Genomic DNA, 24,189 nt, shown 5'->3' with positions numbered 1-24,189 from the left:
CCACCTGCCTAAGGCAGATGATACATTCTTTGCAAGGACCTTCTGTGTTGTGTATGATAATGAGAATCAGCCAGAATCAGAAAAAAATAAAATATATGCTTTTCTAAACAGTCCCTAAACCACAAATTCCTGGCACTACTGGGGTCCTGCTGGACAGTGTTACTTACTACTTTTCAGACAGAAAAAACCTACAGTTTTTTAGTAAATGGATGTTGAAACCCATATAAAATGTTGTTGATCACTCTGTTTTTTATTTTATATTCCCAATCCCGCAGCCTGTATTTCTAGCAGAGGTAAATCCCATTGTCAGTGGAATTTTCACCTGAGGAAGGACTTCATAATAGTGGTTTTTGCAAGGCACATTTGTAGCAAACAAATGCCGACCATTTCTCTTCTCTATTGCAGGGTAATTGTGTTACAGTGAAAGGCTTTTAACTACGAATCTGACTGAATTGCTCAACCCCCCTAGGAGACATTCCTGAAACATGAATTTCAGTCTGGCATGCTGGACGCACTGTTCCGGCAGCTGCTGCTATTGCTGACCAGATCCTCTGTAGGAGGAGAGCACTTTTAAGACAGTAGGGGCAAGGCAATCCTGAGAGAGTGTAGGAGAGAATGGTGCTGCTTCGGAGCCTGAATGGCATTGATTAAAAGCTTCACCATAGATTTTAAAAGTGGTACAAGAAGTAGCAATTTTATACACAAAACACCCATCTACGTAATAAGAGTTACTGACTGTCATTCTGCTGACCACAGCCTTCTAACTGCTTCACTGTTCTGTTAATCAGAGTAATAGAATAAAAAAAGGAAGCACATCTTAATTTTTCAGGTTAATTTCAAATCCAAAATCAATTAAATTCCATCATGTACTATGCTACTAACAGGAATGATCAACTGTGCATCAAAGATTGCCTTTTCTCAACAGTCTGGTTCATATATCTATTCAATGCATGTAAGCATGAAAAGGTGCTTATTACAGAGTACCTGTCATAATGTTGATTTATTCTTACAAAAGCATCGTGTTGCCACTAAGCTCCTGGAACCTTTTGCTTTTCATCTTGATGCCCTGCCCAAAAGAAATGAAGACGCCCTGTTGCAGTTCTAATTTTGTATTTGATTGTATAAAATTGTATCATCTGTGTATCAGCATGTTTGTGTGATTAATCTTTTCTTCTGTTCAGGAAGAGGTAGGTGCAAACCTAAACAAAGCAATGGGAGACAGGATACTTATAATAAAGTGACTCACCTCTCTTCCATTGTTACCGAAATCTCGGAATAAAAACTTATCAACACCAATTTAGTGTAGATAAGCAGACACTTCTTTATTGACGGCCGGGTGCGCGGGCGAGTCCTCTCACAAACCACGCACACCTGTAACCAAAACAATACACCTTATATTGAACTCACTTATGCATATTCATGAGATTACAAAGACGTCATTTGCATATTCATCAGATTTCCAGGAAATCATTTGCATATGTTAATGTCCATCACGCAAGCGCACTAATGGTCTCTGGTGGTCTTCTAGAGTCCTCTGGTGGTCTTTCGTAGTCTTCCTCACTCGTCCGCTTCTTGACCTCTCAGGTGTTTCCAAGCAGCAAGCTGGTGTCCATAACGGTTTCCTTAGCCTTTAAAACAAACACTACAAGACTACCAATCTTTGTCAAAACTTCTGTGGTTAAATGATTTTGAACAATACTTAAATTCTTATGGTTACACATTATACAGTTCCTAAGCTCCTAAGTTTCTAAGGCTACACTTCAAACTCAACACTCCCATACTTATGCTTCACAATCTTCTACTTTTTAGTCAAACCAAACTCTTTTATAATCAGATTTTAATTTTCTTTTATCTTGTTATCTAAGTCCTAAATGTTCCTACTAGATGATCTTAGCCAATTTCTCCGGCCTTGGTACAGGGCTATACAGGGGATTTCACAGCAGGTACTGGTTGGGGTTAAATGTATAAAATACAACATACATATGATTTTGCTAAAATATTAACAAATCAGTGACCAATTGGTAACACCATCAGTGGACTGAGGTGAAAAACAAAAGGTTTCCGAAGCCTCATGACACACACAACCACTATCCTCCTTCTCTGAGGGTATTTCAAAGAAGAGTAATGTATGAGAAAATCCCTAAAACTGTTTAACAGCATCTTTCACATGATCAGCTGTAAGTGGACTCAGGGCTGAATATTGTTCTGATAAGCAAAACATTCTAATGCACAGGATTTTAAGGTTGCTCTGGAAGATAAATGGATGGGCAGAGGCAGTTTCAGGACACTTACCCACTGTTGCAAGGTCACAAAGTCCTGGAAGATGTAACGCTTCATCCGTTCATCCGTGCTTACAGGAACATAGGTGGTACAACAGCCTGAAAGAGAGAAAATGGGCAAAATGACAGTTTCAAACTGGAATTCTGCAACAAAAGTATTTGAAATATAGGATAATAAGGGATCAGGCTATGGAGCCAGAGGCATGGGAAATACTCTGAATGAAGGAAACTCATGACACATTTATTCTTTATGGTTAGACTGGGATCAAGAGAGTTCTTTACAGCTTTTGGGGGGCTGTTATAAATGTAATGGGCTTTGTTCTGGTGCTGGAACTCAGGGAGGACTCCCATCTATCATACTTGCAAGAAAGTATAAATGTGTTTAAATATGCATATAGTCTATTAAGCCATTTTTATTTTATCATCTCCTCTGAGAATAAAATCGTACTTTATTTGCTGTTTATTTTAAAAGATCCTTCAAGAACATAGCATAAGTCCTATGAAAAGCTGCTTTTGTCCATTCAGATTTGGACTCTTCCAGATCTGTATGGTAATAAACAGCTGTCATTACTGGGGTACTGGATGTGATCTCAAGGTGTGCATTGTAACTGCATCCTCATTCATCTCAGGGGTGAGACCTGAGCAGTGTTTCTCCCCAGAGCTCTAACTTTCATGAACAGAAAACCCTTAGCATGTGAAACAAAAAGTAGCATTAAATGGTCCAAACATGTCTCAAATGCAGATGATGGGGACCCAGATCATGTGAAAAGTTGCTGTCTATACCTGCCAGCTATGTACAAGCTGCAAATGTGTTTTCAGATCCCACATGGTAAGAGCTCCAGAATGAAAAAAAAAAAAAAATATCTGTTCAGGTCTGAACACTTAGAAGACATTTGGCTTTAAAAGTTAGATTTTGAAAAGAGGTAGGAACTTCTGAAACTCTCTATTGATTGGTCTGATAGATAAGAAAAGCTGAAAAATGTTTTGCTGCATCTCCCTTGCTCTCTTTCAAAAAGGGCTCAGGATATCAAGTATCCAGTTTCTGGGCTGTATCAGGAAATCTGCCAGATCTCACATGTTTCTTCTGCTTTCAAGCCTACTAGGAGTGATACCTACTTTTCTCAAGTCTGTTGAATGACACAGGTACAGGTTTGCAGGGACACAAAGAACTTTCTGGCTGATGGGATTATTTGTAACCTAAATGTAGCTCTTGGTTGAGGTAGGAGGAAGAGAGCTTTTATTGGCCTGAAAACAAGTCTCTGAAAAGATGCTGGACTGCAACCAAGGAGGAGGACAACAGCCTGAGGACAACACTAGGCTTATAATTCTTTTATTTCTCATTTGCACGGTTTACAATTCTGAAAGCTCCTTGTCTTGTTGGCAGGTCTCTTTCTGAGCTCAGCCAAGAAGCAGCCTATTTAGTTTGCTTTTGTTGAAGCCCTTTTTGCCTATAATAACATTTAGGGGGATATTGGCTCGTAAAGGTAGATCTTTAGAAACCATCATGTTAGGTATCTGTCTTACAGAGGTACAATGACAAGGATAAGAAGAGCATAGAAAGGAGTTGTCCTCTCCCAAATATAAAACCCCCCTGTAACTGGGAAATCTTATAGTGATATGATGTGTGTAGCTCATACAAATGTGATTAATATATAACAAGGGAAGGGCCTGCGTGAGGTTAATTACTATGCCTGAGGAGCATGCATTATCCAAACCAGAACAGAATAGCTGGATACCACTGGGGCTTTCAGTGAGCTAATCAAAATACATGTAGGTCAGCACTAATGTTGTGAAATTGCTCCCAGGACCCATGATAGCTCAGGTGTCTCATTCTGTTGTCCAGTCTCTTAAATAACTATTTAAAATATTTACTACCATTGGTTAAAAAGGGATTTATTTTTTTTTTTAAATAAAAAATATATTCCTTTTCAGTGAATCCCAGAATGGTACCTTTTTAATGTCTGTGTCAAAATATGAAAATATAAACCACGTTCTTTAGATGGCCAAAACAGATACTTTAAATTTATGTTTTAAAAATTTAGTTATTTTTTGAAATCTGAAACTGTGATAAAAATAACTTGCCCAAGAAGTAATTATAACAGCAAATGAAGGATTTACTTGAACATTTTTTAAATGCTCATTCTGTACCTTGACAATTTGGGAAAAGAGATACAGTACTCTCCACACATATTAAAGTTATGAAGGCAGAGACATTGTCTTTGCTTTAAAAGTGCTCAGCGTATTTTAATAAGATGGTGAAATATAGTCATATGTGCAGGCATATTTCTTTTTCAGTTGAAAATCTTACATGTTTCCATTTGAAAAAGATTAAAAATGTCTACCAGAGTCCCCCAACAATTAAACAGTAGCTGTATATTGCAAATTTCATATGTGAATATATGTATTTTTCCACACTAGAGCTAAATTGATGTGACACCAGTGAAAAGTGAAACAAACTTTTGTGGTTTTAATGACCTTTTGCTCTTTTTAGATTTAAGGTGCTGTTACAGAAAACACCTAACAGGTACAACCCTGCAGAATTCCCATAATATTGGTATTATGAAGTTTTCTAACTTGAACTTCGCACATCTTCCAAGGCAGCAACTCACAAAGTTGATAACTTCATTTCTGCTTAAAATTCTGGGCTCAGAAGTAAATTTCAGGTGCAGCCCCCATATTTTCTGGTAGAGTTGTGAAATTATGATACTCCTTATAAACCCACTGGTGACTAGTAGCTTGAAAAGTATGTTTCACTGTACACTGCTTGCTTGTCTAGAGACAGAAGCTGAAATACTGATGCAGATTGTAGAAATGTATAATTTCATGTGGAATGACTCATGGGATAATTAGCATGGCATTCTCCTGGAACGTGACTGTCTAGATATCTTTATACTTGAGAGGTGTAGAAAAATTTTGGTTTTTCAATAAATGCCTACACATATCAGTTGTATAAACCAGTACATATACCATCCTGCCTTTGAGAAAAGTTGCTTCCTGTATAATGCTAAATGCTCTGTAAGAATTCCTAGCTCAGGACTGAGTTGAACAGTAGCTCCACTACTTTCCTTCATCCACTGAGACCCAGAGAAAGGGGAGAGGGAACAAGGTTAGTAGGGATGGAGAAACAGCAGGACAAACATTTGCATAACATACTGCCTTAGAGTCACAATAGATGTCCACAGAAGTTCACATTGCCAGTGCTTCTATATCATTGGGAAGAAGTCCTTTTGACCTGGTTCAAGTGATTGGTTACTGCGTTAGGCACAGATGTCAGTGTGTATTACTGGGATACTAGCACTGCCATTGCCTGTGAAGATGTCCTTCTAAATCTCTAAGTAAAAAGCCACTTTCACAATTATAAAGAAAAAATGTAACTGAAAAGCATTTCTTTCATTTATTCCTTATCTTGTTCTCTATATAATCATGTGAAACTATTTTAAGGTTTTGAAAATGTTGTTCCTGGACTCAACATTATCAAATTTTCTACTAATTTTTGTGGTGAGGATGATTCAGTTTCATATTGGCTTTTTAAATTTTGATATATAACATGTTGCAGATTAGTGAAATAAAACAACCAAGTAAATCTAGGCATTTTAGTTGGGGGGCAAGGGGGAGGCAGACATCGGGTAAATCATGTTTCCAGGTCACGAATAACTGGAGCGGTGTTTCTGTGTTGCTTAGTTACAGTTTCTGTTTAGTTGGCAATGGAGTTCACTGAAAATATTTTAGCTTCTGCTCCTGACAGCTACAAACGTGCGTTCACATGTAATCTTATAAACTCAAATACTGTTAAATGCACGCCTAATATACCTTCTCAAAGGTGAGCAATGGATAGCATTGCCAAGTTGCAGAGTCAACACTGAACATCACGGTCATACTCAGCTAATTAACAAAAAGTTTTCACTGGTTGGTCCATTCTGTCAGCTGTTAATAGCCTGCCCTGCCATACGCAGAACAAAGTTCAAAAGCAAACATGAAAAATTTGCTAGTCTGTTTGGCAGAAGCTAGGCCATACTAATGGTCTCAGGAGACTGATGCTGACTTTATGCCAATTTCAAATCTCTGCTCAGTCTCCCCAGTTTACCAGAAAAGCTACTTTTCCTTCCAGCCACACTGATAAGGGCAACATGCAGAAGCCTGGTATATGACTAATGCTTACCAAGTGTTACAAGGCTTGAACAGAGGGAAATATGAAACCTTGTGACCCTGACTCAGAATAGCCAAACTCCATCTGCTCTGGAGCTTCAAATGGTAAGAACGCCTCCGTTTCTTACTGTGGACATGTTTGGAAGTAGAGTACGGAATGGTGATGGTTTCAGCCTTGTTCATTTTAAGCTGCAAAATATTCATGAAAATAATAGAAAAAATATCTATTCTTAACTTTTCTGGGAAGAATTAATCTTAAGAGATCAAGACAACCCTCAGATTTGAAGCTTAAGTGATGTGTTGGATTTAAATGCAGTTAGGAGCCTTAAAGTAACCAGCAGACAAAAGACTTGGTTGCATTGTCAGGTGAAGTAACTTCAGAGTTCAGATAGCTGAAGGAACACAAAATCTAAATGGAGCAATGAGGGCTGCTATGGGGACTATTAACTCCATCTCAGCCAGACCCAATACAACAACATACAGGCAAAAATGTTTTATTATCATGAGGGGTTGAATGACATACCATGCATACATGTTGTCAGGACTAAAATATCTTTGGAATTTTAAAAGTTCTTGGGCAGCATTTCACAGCTCAAGGAGTTGCATTCAACACAGTGAAATTCTGTGAGATCCTATTTTGAAAAATAAAGAGGAACTAATCATAGTGTTTAAAATTAGTGGTAGCTTATCTTGAAAGGATCATATGATCACATTTTTATCTGCAAACATAAACAGTGAGAACCACTTAAATATATACAGTTGGTGAACTTCTGGCTGGACAATTATAGCAATATTCTCTAACTTTCTTGGAGTATGAATCATCTTTCACACAGTTTTACATGGTAAAATTGTGATCTTATAAGTCATGATAAATTCAGTATTTTTCCTTTTAAACACATGACTTTATCCAGCAGGGAAAGCTCAGAAACAGCAACTACAGAATCTCATAAAACTAGAGAACAAAAGCGAACAGGTACTATAGTTTACAGCATATTAATGAGTGGCTGATAGAGTCATGGCAAAATCTGGCATGATCCTTCAGCTGGTATTTGGTGTGGGGAATCATTATAATGGATATATTAAAAACATCAATGAAAAATACCACCGATTCCTCCTTACACAAACTGAGTCATCCCAAGTCAGTGTCAGCACTCCTGAAGCCATGTGTTTACACCCACACTAGAAGATGCCTGAAATCTGACATTTTTTCCCTGAAATATCAATATAATGCTTCTTTCACTATCCTGAATACTTAGGTAATTTTAAAACCAAAAAATACTAAAGGATCAGTATGCTGTATAGGAAATACTAGTAACAATTCACTATGATTGTGCAGTTTAAGTTCAATTCAATTGTTTTGTCATTTTTTAATCTGATAGTTGTCAATTTTGTGCATCTTGCTGGCTTCTTTGAAACTACCAACTAGGGAAACCCTAATCATTGCGTACCATCTTTACAGGATGGGCGCTTCTGGTTGTTGTTAGAGATCACTCGTTTTTCGGTGAGAAATGATTTATTTATTAAATTAAATAACCTCAATTTCTACAGTGCTTACAATCACTGACAAAAAGTAGGTTTACTGTCTGTAGTGCCTCTCAGGTTTGGCCCTAATGAAGTGGATAATAGTGTCAGAGACTTCTTGTTACTTTTTAAACCATCACCTTTATAGTGATACAACAATAACAACTTGAAAAGAAATTACAAAAGAATAGGAATAACATCCCTGATCACAGAAAGACTTCAGCATATGCATACCGGACTCTCCCACTGAGGCACCAGGGAATTCTCAAATGCTCAAATGCTACAAATGTGTAAAAATTTTCAGAAATGAATGTAAAATGTTAATTAGCTTCTGCCTGCTTTTTAAATAATTTTTACAATGATTTGTAGATCCTTTTTGACAACAGCTAGAATGATAAGTAATGTAACAGTGTTTGGCTTAGAATAATCTAGGAATATACCTCTATTGTCCCATATATTTAAACCAGACAATTATTTCCTACATCTGTATTTTTCCAGATTCTTTTTCCTTGTTTCCATGTTATTTGTGAAAGTGTAGTCTCGTACTGAAAGGCTTTCTAATCCTGATTTTGCAGGCAGGAGAGAAGGTTAGCTTTTTTTCTGATGATTATGAAGTCAGAACGTTTCTGGTGACAGCCAAAGCCTCCCTTACCTCCAGCAAGCTATTGTTCAGTGGCTTGTGAGCTGATAGTTGTATCTGTCCTCAAACAAAGTCTGATTTAGTTTTATCTAACTTCTCCAGTCTAAGAAGATTTGCTATTTTTATCAGAAATTGAACAAGCCTGGTTTCATAAATGAAGAAAGTAATTTTCAGATACTTTGTTTTGAAGAGTGTTTCTGGAATTCTTAACATAAGCTTTTCAACACATTTCTCAGTCAGATGGTCTTTTCATTTCTGGCTTGATACATAGCTGCGCAGTTCACTTAAAAGTATTTATTCCTCTGTCTACTGTCTGGAAAGCTAAATTTAATTATATTCATAGAGTGAAGAATAAAAGCATGGACCATGCACACTGGTGAATGCAATTCATTTTGCAAATTGTTTTTATGGTAATGTTGGAGAAGGTAGCAGGTATTCACTTCACAGAGTTAGGAACAGGGAGAACAGTTCTGTTTCTTGCAGTGGAATATTAAACAGCAAAGATATTGAGAATAATAATAATGATGTTTCTACAAAGCACCACTAGGGTCACTTGGCTGATAAGGTCACTTGGCTACACTTCCAAACTAATTCACATTCCGTTCCTTTTTTATTTAATTTATGAGAAATCTAAAAAGCTGTTGTTAAGATTGCATACAAATCCTACTTTGTGCACCATGAGGAGATAAGTGGTTTCAGTTAAAACTAAACTTAGAAAAATAAAAATGCCAAAACCAAAAGGCAATAGTTGAAATTTCTAAACCAAGGTACAGTAAAAATGTAAAGAAAGCAGAAAGAAAGTATTGTCAGAAGAGATACAAATCTCATAAGCTTCTTGCACTACAGATGAAGACAAGTGAAGCACAAAAACATTACTTTCAAATTCCTCTTCTGTAGTGTCTTATAATTGAGGTGTCTGCTATGGCATAAAATATTCTTCTGCCAGAAAATGAGCATCATTTTCATAAACTGTACTTTTGAAATAATTGAAAATGTAGAGTACTTTAGAGCATAATATTAGTTAATCTGATTTCATGTTGTAGCAGTTGCAAGCACAACAGTACGATTTATATCAAGCACATTAATCCTTTCAGAGTGCTTGTTAATAGTACCAAAATGCTGGCAATTTTTGTATGTACAAAGTGAATGTGTTTGTATTTCTTGTACCCAGCAGCCTTAGGGTGATGGAATACAGATCCCACTCCACTTTCTCCAAAACCCTATGCAAGACTGATAAGCAATGTTGTCTCTGTGTCCTATGTTCAGGGTTTACAGGATCTACAGGGCCACTTCTGCATCACTTCCATGTGGGTAACATTTATATTCCACTCCTACTCCAACCTCACTTGGGTTAATGGCAAAAATTCATGTCCCTGAGAGCTTTTTCTTGGGCTTTTGGCACCATATGGAAGCAGTGCCGCTAGGTTGGCGTGGATCCCATCAGACTGCTGCTGCACACTTGCTTCCCAGAAGAATCTGTATAAAACCAAAGCTTTCAAGGTTTTCTTCCTCCTGTGCCCCATCCAGCTGTTAGCTTTAAATAGTATCTTATGGATAAACTTATAGGGTCAAAATAAGAGACTGTGTACCTGTGTCAGCTAGGAACGTATAACAGGTTTGTGAACATAAGTAGCTCTGGGAAGGAAGGCTGACTGCCTGCTGGAGTGCTTTTTAATACTGAGGCTATTGCACTAATAAAGTACATAGTCAATAGAGGTGGATGCTTCTCACTAAGTATCTCCACTAAATATAACTGTATTAATTCTTCTAGACTCACCAGTGAGCAAACATAAGAGCCTTACCTTATAAGTAATTAAGGTTATTACTCTAAAGCCACCACTCCACTGCTGCCTAAGTCTGGAACTTGTATGTGCTTGAAGCATTAATACTAAAACTCAAGTATGTCCCCAAAACAAGGCTGTATCATAACATCAGTGTAGGTGCACTTCATCACTGATGATAATACTGTGATATCAAATACTTTCTTTGTAAAGAACAATACCAATAAGCTAATGCCTGAAAATGTTTTGGTAGGAAGTGAGTGTAGCACTGCAGCATTTTTATATTAGTTTGATCTCGCACCATGTTATCCCTCCTTTACTTCCTGCTCAATACTATTTTAGCAACATTCAAGGTTTTTAAAAGATCAGGCCAGAAATCAAGAGCCAGAACTTGATTTCCATACTACTCACAAATGGCAGCTGTAGGGCAAACAGAAAATGTCAAGTGATCACAATCAGTGCCTTTTTTCCTACTGAAAAGACTTTCCATATTCACATAGGGTAAACTCAAAGGAAAAGCACATAAAAATGCATTTTCTCTTCATAGTATTCCTTTGGCATGGATAAGAAGTATTTGAAGCACAGCAGATGTGCTTCTGCTGTACAATGGAAATGAAGTCTTTTATAACATCTGTTTAAATATTTTTACTTCAATACATATACTGCTGTAATTGGACAGTGGCATGTTATCCTCATGGTCTTCTTTCCCAGAGGGAAAGAAGCCCTATGTTAATGTCAAATATTTAAATGTTTTACAAGATTATAATAAGATGACACCATATTTCTTGGTTTATTGAGGGCAAAACCAAAAATGCCTTAAAAAATGGAAGTTGTATGATTTGCATATTTCCCTGGTTTGTCTGCTAGCAAATATTAACTGAAGCATTTCTGGTGGATTTGAGTAATAAACAAAATTTCACTGCCAAAGTGAAATGAGGTGGGTTAGAGGCAATGTGTGCTTATATAGTGTACAGTCCTCAAAACTCAAAAACCTTAGCTGAAATCCTAAAATCTTCTGTGTAAGCAAGCCTGAAAAATATCAACAATAGGAGTGAATCAGCACTTTGCTTTTTTACGTTTTCCTGGGATCATGCTACAATGGAGACAAATGTGTAGTATCTGTATCACTAACACACACTGATTTCACCCTAGAAAATGAATTAGGTTGTGTAAAAGGCATAAACATAACAAAATTCCCCAAACCTTTTAATTACATTGTTTAGAAACTGTTTTGGCAAAGGTAGGCTAACAAACTACTGCTATTTTGAGGGCCTAAATTACTAAGGATAGCCAGCATAGGTACTTCTATGAACTTCTCTTTTGAGAGCTCTGCTAAGGAGGTAAAAGAAAAGGATGGGCACCATGTGCTTCTAAAAATGTCTAGGGGGTGACAATTTTTTGATCAGCACATGGCTCATAAATTGACCAATTTTAGCCCTCGTGCTGGGGCTGTGCCATGTTAACCGTCCCTGGGGATGATGACAACACGAGGGCTGTTGGATATTCTGAATATCCAGTGAGAGCTGCAAGCATGCCAAGAAGGTCATCTGAGGGGAATATTGCTGGGCTGTACTGAGATCTAGCCCATACCCATCCTGCTGTGAAGTAAAAGGATCACAGAGAATCCTGGAGTGAACTGTCCCCAGAGATCCTCTTCCATCCTAGCCCTCTGAGGTACTCAGCAGGTTCATTTTTATAGCTCTTAACTGGAGGAAATATTCACATGCAGTAAGGAAAGCTGACCACTATTGGTGGTCACAAATGATGTGTATCCGAACAATATTAAAATTGCAAAGTCAGGCACTCAAAATCTAGGAAATGACTGGATTAAAATCACCCATGGCCAACTTGTATATGTTTACTGAAGTTATTTGTGATCAGATTCCCCTTTTTTTTCATGAGGATGCTTCTCCAATGCAGTGAACAAATGGATGCTTCCCCAATGAACTGTTTTCTCTGTGTTGCTCATCTTGTGTTTAATGTAATACAGTAGCAGACTTATTGTGACCACAAGGTTAATGATATCTTTATGAGCTTTTCCCTGCACTCATCACTGTAGAATAAAGGTGCTTTTAAAATATTATTAACTTTCACAACAGTGCTGGGAAATACAGAGGTATCACTGTTATTCCGTCTTTTCAGATGGCTCAGTAGGGTGGACTCAGAGACTTGAGCTCCAGCCTCTGAGAGAGACGTCCTGCATGTGTGTACTCTACTGGAAAAAACACAAACCTGGGCAGATTTTCAGAAAGGACATTCTTTCAGATCTCAAGTCCCTGTTTGAGACCATGTACACAATAAAGGCTTAAAAGAAAAGGTCACTAGAATGTTCACAACAGCAGAACAATGTATATGTCCTAAGCCATTTGGGTGACTGAACGGCATTGGCTGAGGCTTTCTGACAGACAATAGACCCCAAATATGGAAAAATTCAGTTTAAGATCTTAAAATTTGACAAACTCGTAAATGTCTGAAAATAGGGTCCAAGTGTGAGACACGTAAAGCAACCTTAATTTTGTCACCAGTATGACCAAAGGTAGCTCTGGCAGTACTGGCCACGGGAAGTCTAGCAGGTGAGGTCCCAGAATGTGCCCCTAAGTCCCACTTCCTTTTCCACCTCCGGTGACTGGAATACTCTAACAATCATACAATGAAGTCTAAGCTTTCCAGGAACAGTCATCTAAAATAAACTCAGGGAATTTTGCCTTTCCACAGGGAGCTGACTGTGCAGGCCTTGACTTGTGAACTACAATGCATTTCAAGATCCAGGCTTGGAATAATGAAAGATCTATTTCCCATATCTGTTTTATCTCATTTGATTTGAACATGAGCCAGCAAAGTGCCCTTGTAGCACAGAAAGCTAACAGCATCCTGAGCTGCATGAGGGAGAGTATGGCCAGCATGTCGAGAGACATGATTATTCTCCTCTATCCAGCAGTGATGAGGCTGCATCTGGAGTGCTGTGTCCGGTTCTGGGCTCCCCAGTACAAAACGTGGACTTACAGGGGACAGCCCAGGAAAGGGCAATGAAGATGATTAAGTGACTAGCACATCTGACATATGGGGAGAGTCTGAGAGAGCTGGGAGTGGTTAGCCTGGGGAAGAGAAGACTCAGTGGGCATGTTATCAATATTTATAAATACTTGATGGGAGGTGGAATAAGGAAGATGAAGCTGGACTCCTCTCAGGGATGCCCAGAGACAGAACAAGAGACAACAGGCACAAATTGAAGTGTAGAAAATTTCACTTGAATGTTAAAAAACCCCTAATTACTGTAAGAGCAATTGAATAATGGAACAGGTTAGATTGAATAGAACAAGAAAATAAAAATGAAAATGTCGAAAAATGTTAATATGGAATGAATCCCTGCCTTGTCAGGAGCAAGTTGTGGCTATGGGAGGATCATACAAGCTGCCAGCAACTGTGCAATATTTTGTGACTTCTCTTTCCCTTTTCAGGAATGCTTCCAAATACCAGATAGCTGATGAGCCATTAGATCAATGAGGATGTGCTTCCTCACTGCATTACTTGACTGCTTCTGGAAGCCCAACTTCTTCTGCTCAGTGTCTAAGAGGTCTTTGTCTCCTGTTAACTTCCCCAGTGATAACTTCCTTTTTTCTTTATCTGCATGGAATTTTCTAAATGAGATTCTTCTCCATGGTCTTTGAGAAATTCAGATCCTGTACAAATTTGGAGTAAAGAACTTCTGACCCAGCAATCTCTTTTCTTTCCAGTCAGATGCTCACCTCTTACCCTCTTTTTCTGCCGACCTCTCATTTCCTTTTTGTCCTAGCTTTTGTTTATCTACCCTTCCCGTCTTTGCACTATGAAAATGGGCACTTTAAGATAATTTAAAAGCTGCTGTCAGGCATGAACGTTGCTCATTTCAGGGGACAAAGGAGAATCTGAAATGTGGAGTCTTTCTTCCATCAGGAAAATCAGAGAACACTGAAGACAACAGAGCATCTCTGTAAAGATTTGCTGTACGTTGTACAGTCTCCACTTAAAGCTTTCAGATTTGTATAACTTTTCTCTAGAACCAATACGACATATATGTGAAAACACCTATGCTTCAAACTTGGTATTTATTGTTTTTATGCTACTGTTGTGTCATTAACATATTTTTAATCCATCCAGGTCTCCTCCTGTTGTTTTTACACACAAGGTAGCACCTCATCATTGCTACTTGAGTACAGGGCTGCTATAGCTGGGTTTCCTGTTACACAACTCAACAGTCTGTTTTTTAAGCAACAAATGCCACCTGTCTTTACCAGCCAGTCCATGGCAGTTTCCTTCCCCACTTACCAACTGGTTCACCTTTTTTTCTCAGCCATAATACATTGTTAGGGCTGCCTATGCTGTATTTAGCTCACTCTTTACCCATTTGGTCTGAATTATTTGCATGTATAAGCCTGCAAGCAAATTTATTGTAAGTTGTATTTTCAAAGCTGTGAAAAGAAGACTATAAAAATTATATATTATCTGAGGTGAACTGTGTCATTTTTACTGCGTAAATAAATGATTGAACTTGTCTTTCTTGTTTCATTTGTCTAATTTCATTTTTTGTTTTTTACGGGTGTATGTTAGTGCCCCCAGCAGGCGCTCAGAAAAAATTTGATCTGTAATCCTGTGATCCAAACCTTGCAGAAAGAATGAACTTTTTACTGTATTGTGATGAACAGAATAGCTACATTGAATGTATATGGACCTGCAAAATGAATTACTATATAAATGTGTTGTCATGTGCAAATGTGTCATGTATGATCTTTACCTATAGCAGACCATACTGCACTGTACAAGTAAATATAAAGCTCTGAATACTTTCATTAGAGTACTCCTATGATGCTAATTACAATCCTGCTCTTAGAGTAGTGCAGAACACTTATGTAAACAGGACAGTCTCGGACTTACTGAATGTCCTTGACTTTCATTGAATGTATTTATGAAATTACTGTTTGCACTGAAATAACTTGCAGGTTTTATCTGAGTTTACTTTACACAATTGGACTCATAGTTGTCTATCTGCCTGACTGAAAGAATTTGCAGAAAACTAGAATTTGAAGAAAATAAAATACTTGTTTCTTTATTCACTGCAGATCACACGTCGTTATTTCATGTAAGGTCTAATTAAATTACATGTCCCAGTTATATAGGACTCATTGACAAAGGTTCTCAGAAGTGTTTATTTTATGATATGGATAATATTTTGCAGATCTCAATTTTACAAACAAGGAATCAGTGGGACAGCTACGGTTGCTCACTTCTATTTCAAAACAAAGGCACTGGGAGCTAGAGAGGGAAGGCTATTGAAATCACCTGTGAACTTCAGGACAGGAATTTTATTTGCCAGGAATCTAGGTACCATGTCCCTTTTTCCCTTGAAAACCTCTTAATTCTAAGGAGAGATGTGGTGCTCACATAAATAAAAGTCTCTACTACTGAGAGGTTGTTTCATGGATTATCATGAAGGAGCTCAGGGGAACTGCAGTCAACTGATTTTATGCCACACATCTCGTGAAGAATACAAAAATACATTGCATCAGAGCTTTGTTTTTTAAGTACTTATGCATCAAACAAAAACACAGTTATGAAAAGATTTATAAATACATATATATGATATCTGGAAGTGATTGGTAGGAGAAATGGGGAACAGACTTTAGGAAAAATAAATTTCCTATAGTGATCAAGTAAGGTTGGAAATGAAATCTATTTGAAATTAGCATGGAAAGATCAATTATGAAAATAAGGGACCTAAGGAGGATCACCTTCTACCCACGACAAATTTTCTTGCTGAGCTATCATCTATGAGGACATAGCAACCACAAGGATGTTTAATGGGGTACCTTGCTCCTAGGCACTCCCAGGCTTTCCCTCAGACTCCACCCAATAAAATGATGAAAACTAGTTATTTCATAATAACGAATTATGATAGGATAGCCTAATGGCTTCAATAGCAGCTGTAGCAAATTTAGGGACAGGCCATGAACTATTGCTCTTCCTGCCCAGAAGTATATCCATCTGTACCTAGCAGAGAGAGCTGACACTAAGTTGTGAAGATAAAACTCAGCCTGAACAGTTAAAAATGTGTTCCTCTGGCTCTGCAGCCAAGCAAAACCACCTTTCCTTTCAGCCTTTGACAAAAATTTATGATTGTTGAAACACAGCAAAGCTGGCAAGGAAGGATGAAGGAATAAGGAATTATACATACAGACAATAAGAACTTAATTTGCGTTTGTACCTTGGGTGAAAGAAGGACTGAATAATTACAATCCAATGATTAATTCCATTAGCCATGGTAAGTTAAGTATGTTCCAGAGAAACTGAAACATTTGAGCTGACAGTGCAGTGCGGATAAGGTACAGTGGAATTTCTAAGTGCATGCTGTTGTGTTATAAATGAACACTTGTAGGGTCAGGTCAGGCCCAGAGGCAGCACAAATCCTTTCAGACAGTGGGGAGCTGAAATAACATATTTGTCAGGCCTTTGTGGGTATGTGGAGAGCCAGCCTAGCACTCCATGAACCCTATTCCTATGACTGGGGTCCTAAGCCAGACCCTCTTGACCACGTCTGTGATTCAGCCCCAGCTGATCAGTTTGATTCACGTCCATTACGAAGCACTGATGTGTCTGCCCTGTACTCACAGAGTAAGGAGCATGATGGCAGGCTGTGTGGGTCTAGTGTGGCACTAAGTTCTACTGCCTCCTGAATGTTGTACTGAAAATGGACATAGCACAGTCTGAGTCCTAGCCTGCCTTGTATCTTTGGCAACTGCAAAGCATTTTCTCGATATTCATCATCTGAAATTCCTTATGTTGTCCTGACTTGTGCATACAAAGTTCTGTTTAAACCCAGTATGTTGACATGCCTGTACATCTAAACACTAATAAATTAAAAAAAATTTACATAAAGTATTGCATCTTCAGAGAACTATACTTCATCAGCTAATTAATCTTTAAAATGCTCTTGTGACTAAGTTAGAACTTGTTATTTATTTATTTCAATAGACTTTCTTTTTCCTGTGAAATAAAATTCTCAGATTCTGCCTTCTGTTCCAAACCCAGCTATCTAGGTCTTGACATAACTAAGGAAGTGGATTAAACAGAATAGACCCATTCATACCTTCCCCTGCTCATCTAGTTTTGTAAGAGTGAAAGAATTTGACAAAAATCCTGTGGAGAAAACCCCTACTCAAAAGAAAGTAGTTAAAGTAAAAATATGAAACCTCTGCATAGCCATAACGTTGTCAACTTTAATAATTTGAAGCGTGTTTCTTACTGTGTGGTTTTTCTGAGTCTTTTTGGAATTAATCTCAGCATACGGGCTCAGATTTCAGGTGTGCAAATCAAATGACCATCTGTTCAAAATGCAACTCCACAGAAAGGCTTTGATATTGGTCATCAAACAGAAAAATGTTTATAGCACTTCTGTGCAACTTGCTGCTAAATCTGTGCCAAGTAATAATACAAAAGGTGATTGCTGCATCGTGTTTTCTTAACGAGAAATGGTATCACAGACTCATTGTAATTCATGCTATAACTTAAGAGTATTTTATTTCAAGAGTATTTTATTAGTATAAACTAATACAATCCTCCTTGTGTTGGCCCTTACTACGGTATGGACTATGCTTTTATTTTACATTCATTAGGAAGGACAATGTCAAATAAAGATGGGTAAAATGATGCAGAATACAGCACTTTATGTAGTGAATAAGCAGTCCTTTACTGTTCAGAAAATCTGCATAACTAGTAAGGCATATATAAAATTGGACATATGCTGTAATTCCAGTTACCTCTTTTGCTTTCAGGAATTCAGGAAACAGTTCTGGTCCTGCTGAACACAACAGCAATCTGCCAACTGATTTTAGAGAGCCCAGAATCTGAACTTTACTGATTCACATAAACATCAGCTTAGCTGTGTTTTCTCCACCTTGCACCTGTGCTCATATTACACCTTCTATATAGGCCACTGTATGTTTTCTTAGGTGTCTATCTGTATCTCACTTTTATCTGTTTTGCTGGCAACACTGAGACCTTTTCCAGAATATCACGGTAGAGCTATCATGAGAAGCATGGTGGAAGGTTTTCATGAATGATGGGGTGAAAGGCTTGTGGTGCTGTGGAATTTCTGAAAAAGGTGCTTTGAGAGCAACTGGGGAGTTGTCCTGAATCAGTGAGGAGGACAGGAGCAAGAAAGAGCTAGAACAGGGAATGATGCAGGAAGTTAATTTGGGAAGGAAGTCCTTACTTGTTCTGAAAAAGCCTTTTCTATGTCATTATACGCTGGGTTTAAGGATTAGCATTGGAGAGGAGAATCAATGTGTTGCTTGTAGGCTTTACAGGGCAGTTTTATTGATTTATGCATTTGTTTTAAATTTGTACATCATCATATTTTTGCAGCCCTCAAAGCATACAAATCCCCAAAGAACTCATATGCAGGTTTCTCTGTCTTTATTCCACTATATTGTGATTACTCCTTTAAAGTCAGTAGGTGTTGTGTATGTACAAATGATAATACATTTTGGTTCCTACAACCCTAACCACACTGAATGTAGCACTGCTGGATTCTAAACATGCATGATAGTTCTGTCAGTCTTGATTTTACTTCCAGGACTTCCGAGCGATATGTTAAACCATTGCTCAAGGTAGAATTTATGTGCCCATTCTGGACTTATGCTAATTAATTTGGCTTCCATATAGCAACACAAAACATGCTTAAAATCAGCTTAAGTGACAAACTTGAGATTCCTCTAGGGAAAGGAAATCTTAAGTGTTTTAAAGCTGCTGGAGCTGGCCTTATCTTACCTTGTCTCCCAGTTGTATTTTAGGGACAAAGGATTGTAGTCAATGCCTTGTGCTATCAGTTAGATTCAGTACAGTCAGTCTGAATTAGAAGAGTCCTGAGGCTCCACAATACTTCAACAGACAGAGGAATTGGGAATACATTGGTGGCTGGAAGCCAGCTGTTTCCCCTAGGTACTGTCTTGAACACAGATGGCCAGAACTGAGGACTGAGCTTCTGGGGGTTTCTGTGTTTGCTCTGAAATTTAAAAAAGTGCTTTATGATGCCACTTCTGTGCCCACTAATTCCTCACTATATCATAACTGTAATTTCATTAGTATGGAGTATTATACAGAGCATCCAAAACTGCTGTAGAAAATAGGGCAAGCCCTGCTGTTCTTTGTTTTAAGTTTGTTGCAGTTGCTTGAAACTTCTTAAAGTTCTTGATATAATTAGTGGTATAAAGAGGTTTCTACAGTAGCCCTCTTTTGTACCCTATTTGTACCCTATCACTGTCTAATGCACATCTTAATAAATATACTTAGTATTTTTATTTTTCAGGCTCTAACAACTATCATTTAGTCTTTTGGTTCAAGTTTTTCATAGCAGGTTCCTATTTGAGGGGAATTAATTTTTTTCTGGAAGATCTTCGCAAGAGCTCTTTGGCCATATTTGAATTAAAAAGTGAAGGAACGAGTATTTGTATTGGCAAGAAAAAGCAAAGAAATGGTCCAGGTATGAAATTCAACATGATCTGCCTTATGTCCCATAATGCAAACAACAGTTTGGACCCTACATTTTCTGACTCTTAAGTCTTATAGGCACAGGATAACTTGAAGGCTGGCCAATTTCTGGTTTTCTGTGGCTTAAGGGCTTCAGCATGGCCCTGTCATTCCTTTGTAAACTGTGGAAAGTTAAAAGGCCAGTTGATCTTCACATACCTCAGCTGGCAAACCTCCATTTCCCAGCAGCAATCTTCTTTGAAAGCAGCTGCCATTCCAAATTTTTGGCTGCATAATCAAGTCTCACAAATCAGATTCTAAAAAGTCCCATTAGCCTTCTATTCAACAGGGAGATATTAAATCTGAAACTTTATTATGGAGTTCCACAAATGCTGAAAAAGAATGATCTGTTTCTGAGAAGGATATTTTCGCACCACCAGTCATTTTAATGATGCATAATCCTTTATGTTTTCTCAGGTGAAACTTCACAAAAGGTGTATAGATATAGGTGAGACTGAGCATAAGTGCATTTTTGGCCATTAACAGTCCTGGGTCTCAAATCTCTTTTGGGTCATCTCTTTTTCGTACAAGTGTGTAGCTTAGAAAAGTAATGAAGAATGGGCACTATGAGGCACCACAAGGAGATATGGTCCTTATACTAATGAAGTGTGCTTCAGCATCTTCCTTCTAGCATATGCTCTTACTCACAGGTGAATGGGCACTTGACCCCATTAACATAAGGCCAGTACTCTCAAATGATATGTTTCCTAGGCTTGTTACGGCCTGAATTCTTAAGAGTCACAGGATAATCTACATTCTATTTGACTTCTCATGTGACATATATACTGCTTATTTGGTACCTTTTATCTCAGGAGAACACGCACTGACCTGGGGTCCAGGATTTCTGATTTCAGTAGTCAGGAGCTCCTGAGATTACTGTGCATTTTGAGGACCTTTTGGTTGACACAGGCTGATATCTGAACCAATCAAATATTTATTCCCTGCTGCCTAAATTTCTCGGAGAAGTTTCACTCATGTCTTATCAGAAAGCTACACGATCACTCATAATCCAACTGCCAGAAGTATATTTTGGCTGTCTTGCTCTAATTGCTCTCTAACTGACACACTTCTGAATGAAGTATGGATATATCCAGGGTTCCTAGCCCACCCTAGGCTTGTCTAGCTTGCACAATCCACAAAGTGTTAAACTCTCCTTAAAGGTTACCCCACAAAAAGGTGCATCTCTGAGTGGTGTCTGCCCACAGCCGGGCACTTGAGCAACATCCCCTTCATGCCTACAGGCACTGCATTCCTTGGAATCAAAAGCATGGGTCACTGCAGAGGGCTGTCCCAGGGCAGGCAGGTTGCTTGGTCAAGGGTAGGTTCATGAGCACCGACAAAGGTTTTCACAAGTTGCATCCCAGGAGAGCATTCCAAAGGTATTGTCTTTTCAAACACAGCCTATTCTTTCCTAGCCATCTGCTTACCAAGGAAGTATCCCTACTGCCTACCTTTTATGGAGGCCTAGCCTGTCCTCTAGCGGTTGGGTCATTAAACATCATATGGATGGGAGAGGACTTGACAGGTGGCTTGAGTGAACGCTAAACAGTGGTGGTGGCACCGTGGTTTTGCTGACTGAGCTATGCTGTTGCTATGTACAAAACTGCTGGTACCGGTTTGTGCAATGCTGTTTGTGTCAGTGAAACAGCCTGTGAGAAAAGATAAACGCCTTCAGCTAGGAGTCATTTCTGGTTTCCTTCTCAGGCCTGATACCAGTTAAGAGGAAGGAGCATCTACTGTAGTTTAAACTGGGTTGAGGGGAAAAAGGCCAGTAAGGGCTGCCCTGTGTGATTGCTCTGGAAGGAAACCTGTAATTATGTGGAAAAATGTGATGAATGTTTTATAACGGAAGTACAAAATTAGTGAACTTTATTGATTCATCTGTAATGTACGTACTATGTTATAAATCATTAATTCGAGAATTTAGAATTTCTTACGCTTGAAGCTCTTGTTCTGTTGGTTCCCAAACACTCACATATTGAGGAATGAACAGCATTGATTTTCCTCAAGTAGATTGATTGCTTAGATGCAAGAATTTCTTATTTTTTTCCCCATGGACTATAGCAAAGGAAGAGCTGCAGCTTTGATCTCACTGACTGGCAGCCTCTTCTACTCCTCTGGCATGCACTTTAATTTTTTTAAGGCAAAATGAAAGAATTGGCTTTTGTGGCATTCTCCTCTGCTATGCCAATTCTTAGCTGTATTCTTTTAGCAAAAGGGATTTTTAGATATATTTCCTTAGATTTTTCATCATACTGTTCAGTATCCTGATGTTAACATTTATTTCTGTTAAAGTGCTGAAGAAGCTGTGGCAGCAATGCGGCTGTTAAAAGGTAGATATGAAATGTGAAGTAGCACATGAATGTAAGAAAATTACACTTGGTACAGCGAAAGAGATTAGGACAGAGGGCAAAGAAGATAGCCCATGGAGAACTTTAAAAGGCACTGGCAGATTATCAGCATCTGAATTAACCATTTTTGTCCATGCTGTAAAGCAGAGAGGAATTATAAGCCTGAAGGCAGGCACAGTTTGATTTTTACTTTGCTATCATCTACAGGTAACCCCAAACATCCTGCTGATCTGTGTAGTTTCCTACCCTTCTCCCACACTACTTAAGGCAGGCTGTGCTGACTGTAAGCTGAAGCTTACGGTTATACACATATTACTTGGGAAAATATAACCTAGAACCTGAAATATTTTGTAGAAAATATTTCACACAGAACTTTGCAAAACAGGGAGACCTGCTGCTCTGCATTCCTTCCTCTGCTCACCACTTTTTAAAATCATGTCTGCATTAGCATGCCTAAAAAACCTGCATCTTGCAGGCCATGCTGTCACAACGGAAGGGTGTGTATGGTTTTCATTGTATAGTAGACTCACGTTTCTCATGCTGTGTGCTGGGTTCCTTCCAATTGTTAAATCCTATTCACAGGCCGTACTGCCCAGCTCGTTTTTCACCTACAATAAACCAGAGCCTTTAGGACAGAGTTTCACGGGCGATGACAGGATGGACAGCAGGCTGGCAGAAGGCTTCAGAAAAATTCCTGAAACGTGGACTTCACCTTCCTTCTGCTCAGCTACTGCTCAGCTCAGTTTACTGCCGGGGGGACAGACACACAGCGCTCTGGAGAGCTGCTAAAATACTCCCGAGCTGCTTATTATAATTAAAAAGCTTGTATTCCCCCCCCCCCCGCCACGGACATCTCTGGTGAAGCAAGGGCAGGGACCAGTAAGCCGGGCTCAAGTGTGCGTACTGAGGAGCTCACGAAAACCGGAGGACGACACCACCTTCCAGGAGGGGGGCAGCTCCTTTCCGCCCCCTCCCCGGGCCGCTACCCGCCGGCTGCGGGGCGGCAGGGCCGGGCGCTCCTCCCGGCCGGGCCCACAGGTGCCCCGGGCGGCCGAGGCGGCGCCAGGTGACCGCCCAGCCGCGGGCCGAGGCGGGCGGACCCGCACCCACGCACACCGCTGCCTGCGGCGGGCAGGGCGCGCCGCCGCGGGGGCCTGGGCGAGCCCATCGCGCCGTGCGCGGAGGGAGGGAGCGAGGGAGGACGGACGGACGGACCGACCGACCGGCGGGCGGGCGGGGGGAGCCGCCGCCAACCGGGTGCGCGGCGACCTGATCCCTGTCCAACATGGTCGCCGCTCACGCCTCCCATTCCTCATCCTCCGGCGAGTGGATCGCTTGCCTGGATAAAAGGTATCGGCATCTTCACAGGAGCGGCTGCGGAGGGATGCTGTGTGCGTGTAACCTGCCCCCCGCATGCGTGCGTGCATGCATGCATGCATGCATGTATATGTGTGTGTGTGTGTGTGTGTGCGCGCGGACACCCCCTCCCCGCTCCCCATCAGATCCTGCCTTACATAAGGAGCGTGCAGGTGGGAAGCAAAATGCCCGGAGGAAGCCGAGTCGGGGCGGACGGGCAGGATGAGGGCTCGAAATGCTCCGGCAGCGGAGGGGACGGGTAGTTCCCACTGGGATAGCTGCTCTCCGCCGGGCTCTGCTGCCCGGAAAATGCTGCACGTGGTGGAGGAGGGGGAGCTCCAGGGCGGGGAGAGGGCGCCGCGGCCCGGCGGCCTGGGGCTGCTGGCCGGGGACCCGCCGTGTCAGCCGTGGCAGACGCGCTGCCTGCAGCGATCGCGCCCCAGTCCGCCCTCCGCCTCACAGCCCCTCACCTCGGCACACCGGCCCCGGCCTCGCCTCGCCTCACCTCAGCACGCCGCCCCCCGCCTCGCCTCACCTCAGCACACCGCCCCACG

General features: G+C 40.0%; 1 protein-coding gene and 1 long non-coding RNA gene across 2 annotated transcripts in view; one reads left to right on the top strand and one right to left on the bottom strand.

Moving 5' to 3' along the window:
• Nucleotides 1-1,360: 1,360 nt before the first annotated feature.
• On the bottom strand, nucleotides 1,361-23,916 carry LOC142031269 (uncharacterized). Its single transcript, XR_012650481.1, has 4 exons — nucleotides 23,794-23,916; nucleotides 22,810-22,887; nucleotides 2,293-2,378; nucleotides 1,361-1,628 (listed from the first exon to the last, which is right to left on the bottom strand). It is a non-coding gene; the product is annotated as an uncharacterized LOC142031269 (long non-coding RNA).
• Nucleotides 23,525-24,189, top strand: part of LOC142031267 (rap guanine nucleotide exchange factor 4-like) — a 56,074-nt gene continuing 55,409 nt past the window's right edge. Inside the window, exon 1 of the mRNA XM_075028434.1 lies at nucleotides 23,525-23,629. Coding sequence (XP_074884535.1) covers nucleotides 23,565-23,629 — 65 coding nt within the window. The 5' untranslated portion in view covers nucleotides 23,525-23,564. The remainder of the gene's footprint in view (nucleotides 23,630-24,189) is intronic.

This window comes from Buteo buteo, chromosome 5 (genome assembly GCF_964188355.1).
Source record: "Buteo buteo chromosome 5, bButBut1.hap1.1, whole genome shotgun sequence".
NCBI lineage: Eukaryota > Metazoa > Chordata > Aves > Accipitriformes > Accipitridae > Buteo > Buteo buteo.
This window is presented reverse-complemented; position numbering and strand designations above follow the sequence as displayed.